The 4,000-nt window shown below is 33.9% G+C and overlaps 1 protein-coding gene across 6 annotated transcripts; it reads right to left on the bottom strand.

Moving 5' to 3' along the window:
• LOC140980377 (transcription factor bHLH30-like) lies at positions 1-3,137 on the bottom strand. Of its 6 annotated transcripts, none has more exons than XM_073446163.1 (4): positions 2,899-2,949; positions 2,428-2,543; positions 2,083-2,313; positions 1-794 (listed from the first exon to the last, which is right to left on the bottom strand). In XM_073446163.1, exons 2-4 carry the CDS (start codon positions 2,539-2,541, stop codon positions 312-314), a joined length of 828 nt encoding a protein of 275 aa, XP_073302264.1. In that variant the 5' UTR covers positions 2,542-2,543; positions 2,899-2,949; the 3' UTR covers positions 1-311. The 6 variants fall into 6 exon arrangements, with proteins under 6 accessions (XP_073302264.1, XP_073302263.1, XP_073302262.1 ...); XM_073446162.1 differs by lacking the exon at positions 2,899-2,949 and adding an exon at positions 2,970-3,137 and having other exon boundaries at positions 2-794; XM_073446161.1 differs by lacking the exon at positions 2,899-2,949 and having other exon boundaries at positions 2-794; positions 2,428-2,887.
• Positions 3,138-4,000: the final 863 nt, after the last annotated feature.

The following is a 4,000-nucleotide window of genomic DNA, read 5'->3' as shown; positions in this document are numbered from 1 at the left end:
AAGAGAAGTGAAATCTTGAAGGATCTGCAAATCTGATTATGTCACGCATGCTTCTATGTCCACCATGACTCTCAAACTACTTCTAATCGGCTAATGCAATCCAATGACAATAAGATAGCCAAAGGAACTCTCATTGATTGTGCCGAAGCCCATTAAATTTTCTCGACAATACTATCAATATACTCCTTGTCATCGTTTAACAGTCCTAACCCATGGCCAACAACTCAGCCTTGTGAACTGATCTATCGAAAACCCAAAAAACACACAAAAGGAAAATAATAATAAAAAAGTTAATTTTTAGAGTAAATTTTTTAGAGAGACCTGTGTTCAAGGATATTCAAATTTGTTCTTTGCCCTTTAACGCTCCCTGAAGTACCATACCCATTGCCATTACACTTCATTACTGCTTGAAATGCTTCTTGAATTGAGCTAACGCATAATGGCTGACGTTGCTGCTGAAAACCACTGTTGTCATTTTTTGAATCTTGATGATCTTCCTCACAAGTTATGTATAGAACATTCTTAATTCGACCTCCGAGTGTAGTGATTTCGGCTTTTACTGTTCTTAACCTCAAAGATTTTATAGTCTTGATTAGGTCAGGTAAAAGGTCAGACCGGTCTTCGCAGCAGATTGAAACTTTGATCACTAGTTTACCATCTTTATCTGGTGCATTATGAATTGTTATTTCATCGGTTTCGGATGGAACTGGAGTTGCTCCTTGTATCAGTGAAGTTTGGCGTTTTAGCTCCTTCACTTGTTCGACCACTTCTGCTAACAATGAAGCTTTGTCTGTCTAAAAATCACAACACATTATATTGAAATAAAAGTTACAGAATAGATGTTTGCCATGTAACCTTTGTACCCCTTTTTGTTATGATAGAATCTGTTACAAGAATCCAACGAGTGAAGCAGAAGATGTATCGGCTAAAAATTTTTACACTAGCATGTAGCGGATAAAATGAAAATCTAGAGCCTTCAATTTTTCACCATATCACATATTTTTCATTAGAATCAAATTGCAGACCTGATGACGTTAGATATTGACGAGTCACATCAATATATAGTGAAAAATGATTAAAATTGAAAAATAATGATCTAGAATTGTGAATTGATGGATAATAGATTATAAAATAAAAAAATTTTATATTACAAAACTAAAAATGTAATTCTCCATTTTTCTAAGTAAATGTAGATGGTGGAGTTGGGAAACTAGGCATAGTAGGTATAATAAAGTGTGAGAATGAGCCGAATGACTGACAAGAATGTTTATTTGTCTGTCAAATTTATTTTTATTTTTAATTTTGTTTCTTTTAAGATCCATTGCATAGAATTTTTGACTGCAAATTAATTCCGGCAGGAAATTTCAGACAAAGCTTTTTGGACTGGTTCAAGGATTCTCTTTATCGTATAAAACTGAGAGATGTGACGCCTGTTCCCTCTCCCTCGCCCCATATTCCCTTCCCTTGGAACTACCATTGGGAATCAATTACATCAATATAAAAGATGAATTAAATAAATTTTAAAATCACCCATTAATGTAGCATTTGAACCAAGATAAATCGAAGTACCCCGTCGGGGGATTCATAAGCAGCACAAAGCCATAAACTAGTTCAGATTGCTTGCTACACCGAGTTTGTGTCGCATAAAGAAAAAAACTCATTTATTGCATTCTTTTAATGTTTTCTTCTGCTGTATTCATTCATGTTCTTCGTATATATATTGATCGGATAATGGACATGTATAATTTAATATGACATACCATCTATTCAGACTGCCGAACGAAGTTACACTAAATATAAATATCTGCATTGCTAATGCACATAAACTACATCCAGTCATCATGCTGATTTCTGTACTAAAAAAGTGTCTTTTTTGTCTAGATTCTTCCATTTTTTGTGTCACATTAATCCCCAACAAAACCTGTGGCTCAAAGTATTTTAACTAGAATCTTGGGACATGTTATAGTCTGAAAAATCTTTGAACCCTCAAAAGATGACATAGAATCAAGCTCCAAGATTTGTGTGAACTCCGATTAATAAAGATAAGAAAGAGTTAACGAAATGTGGGATTTAAATGCTTACTTTGATGGTGTTAGGAAGTAAGCTTCTGAGCTTAGCGAGATGATTATTGATCCTTTCTCTACGTCTCCTCTCAGCTTCACTGTGGCTTTTAGAGGCTGCAAGAGCCTTTGCATCCATGATTTCTTGAGTATTCATTTTCTGTAACTCGGCTTGCAGCCCAAAAGGGGCCGAGTTGGGGTGCACCATTTGGACTACAGATTCGGAAATAAGCCTCATTCGACGGTCCGAAACCTGTCCACAGTATCCAGATTGTAAGCTGGAACCTCTCCCGTTTAAAAAACCGCCAAATGATGGTGGTGGGTGGAGATGAAACGGGTCGATATCAGAGCCCGAAAAGTCATCAACCTGGTTGAAAATGTGAACCGGAGAAATACATGGCATGACTTGTGATAGCTTAGCAGAAGCTAGGGTTGATCCTCCAAACCCAGTATATGCATCCGTTCTGTTTTCTTGCTGCATTTCTTGAACAAATTATAGATCTTGAGTTTGGAAACCCTCAGAAATGTTATTAGACACAATATATATCCCTTGAGATATATTAATATTTTCTTGATTTTCGTCTTTCTTCTTCTTGTCATTCATATATAATATATCAAACCCCTCAAAACTTGAACACCCAGCTTGCTCGGTTTACAAATGTGCTATAGTGTGTAAATGGGATTTAGACATATTATCTAATTCTTTTGCTGTCAAAAGTTACTATTTAGGTCACAACTCAAACTAACTTTAGGGTTGACTCATGATCACGCCATCTTAATTTCTTTCACATAAAGATAAAAAGAAAGAATATGCAAAGGGAAAGGATCAAGAAATTACTTGGGATCTACTTTGGCATGGAGGAGCAAAAGGAAGTAAATAAAGAAAGGGATATACTAATATAGACATACCTTTGTTTTGTGATGCAATTAAGCTGAGGAAGATTGCTTTTTGCCCCTCCGATCCTCTCTTAACTTAAAAACTTTTTTCTCGTTTCTCCTCAATCCCTTTTTCTTTCTCGATCCCTTCTCTGTCAACAAAGCCTTTATTAAGTGGAGATTTTAGTTTTAGTGAACGGTGAAGAATGAAATAACCCCTTTATATCCTCACTCATATGATATGAATGCAACCTTTTCCTTTGTGTTGAGCTTTGGTGGGTTCATCAATTACCAACTTCAAAATTTTAGAAACATGCTCACCATTAAAAAAAAGAAAGTATATTAATTTACTATTGTCATATTTCATTTTTAAAAATATGAAGAAGTTTTTTCCATTTTTTTTTATTTTTTTTTATTCAATTAGGTTGAATGAATGCCTAAAACTTTCTTCTCTCCACTATCTACTCCACCTTTATTATATTGCGAATAAAATCGGGATCAGATTATGTCTTATATAAATGGGATCGCATTCCATCAAAAACCAAGTTGCATGGTGAATGCTCATACACAAAAAATTAATGTGAGATAGTCTCGAATGTCAATTCTGTGATATAGATATTCTATTTGGATAATCTATTGAAAAATATTATTAATTTTTACGTCAAAATTGTTAATTTTTATTGTAAATATGAGCAGAGTTGACTTGTATCACAAATTAAGATCTATGAGACCCTCTCACAAGAGACCTACTCTTGGTTCTAAGCTTTTGGACGAGGATAAACTCTCCCAGTCCCCCAAAACGAACACAATAAAACAAGCAACACAAAGATTATGGAAAGTGAACAAATAAAAAAAAGTAGAAGATCCTAATTGTGTCTATGATGATGAATGTAAAAATGGTTTTTAGCAGTTTAATTATAAGCTAGTTTGTATAAGAGTCAAATTAATGCTAAGTTTGTTTTATATCAAAAATGATATGAAATACAATATATTTCATTACATCTATAATCCCTTTTTATTTAATATAAAATCTATAATTTTTCAATAATATATATATATATTCA

The sequence above is a fragment of the Primulina huaijiensis genome, chromosome 7 (assembly GCF_012295235.1).
Source record: "Primulina huaijiensis isolate GDHJ02 chromosome 7, ASM1229523v2, whole genome shotgun sequence".
NCBI classification, from domain to species: Eukaryota; Viridiplantae; Streptophyta; class Magnoliopsida; order Lamiales; family Gesneriaceae; genus Primulina; species Primulina huaijiensis.
The sequence above is the reverse complement of the archived record's forward strand: the minus strand, read 5'-3'. Positions and strand labels throughout refer to the sequence as shown.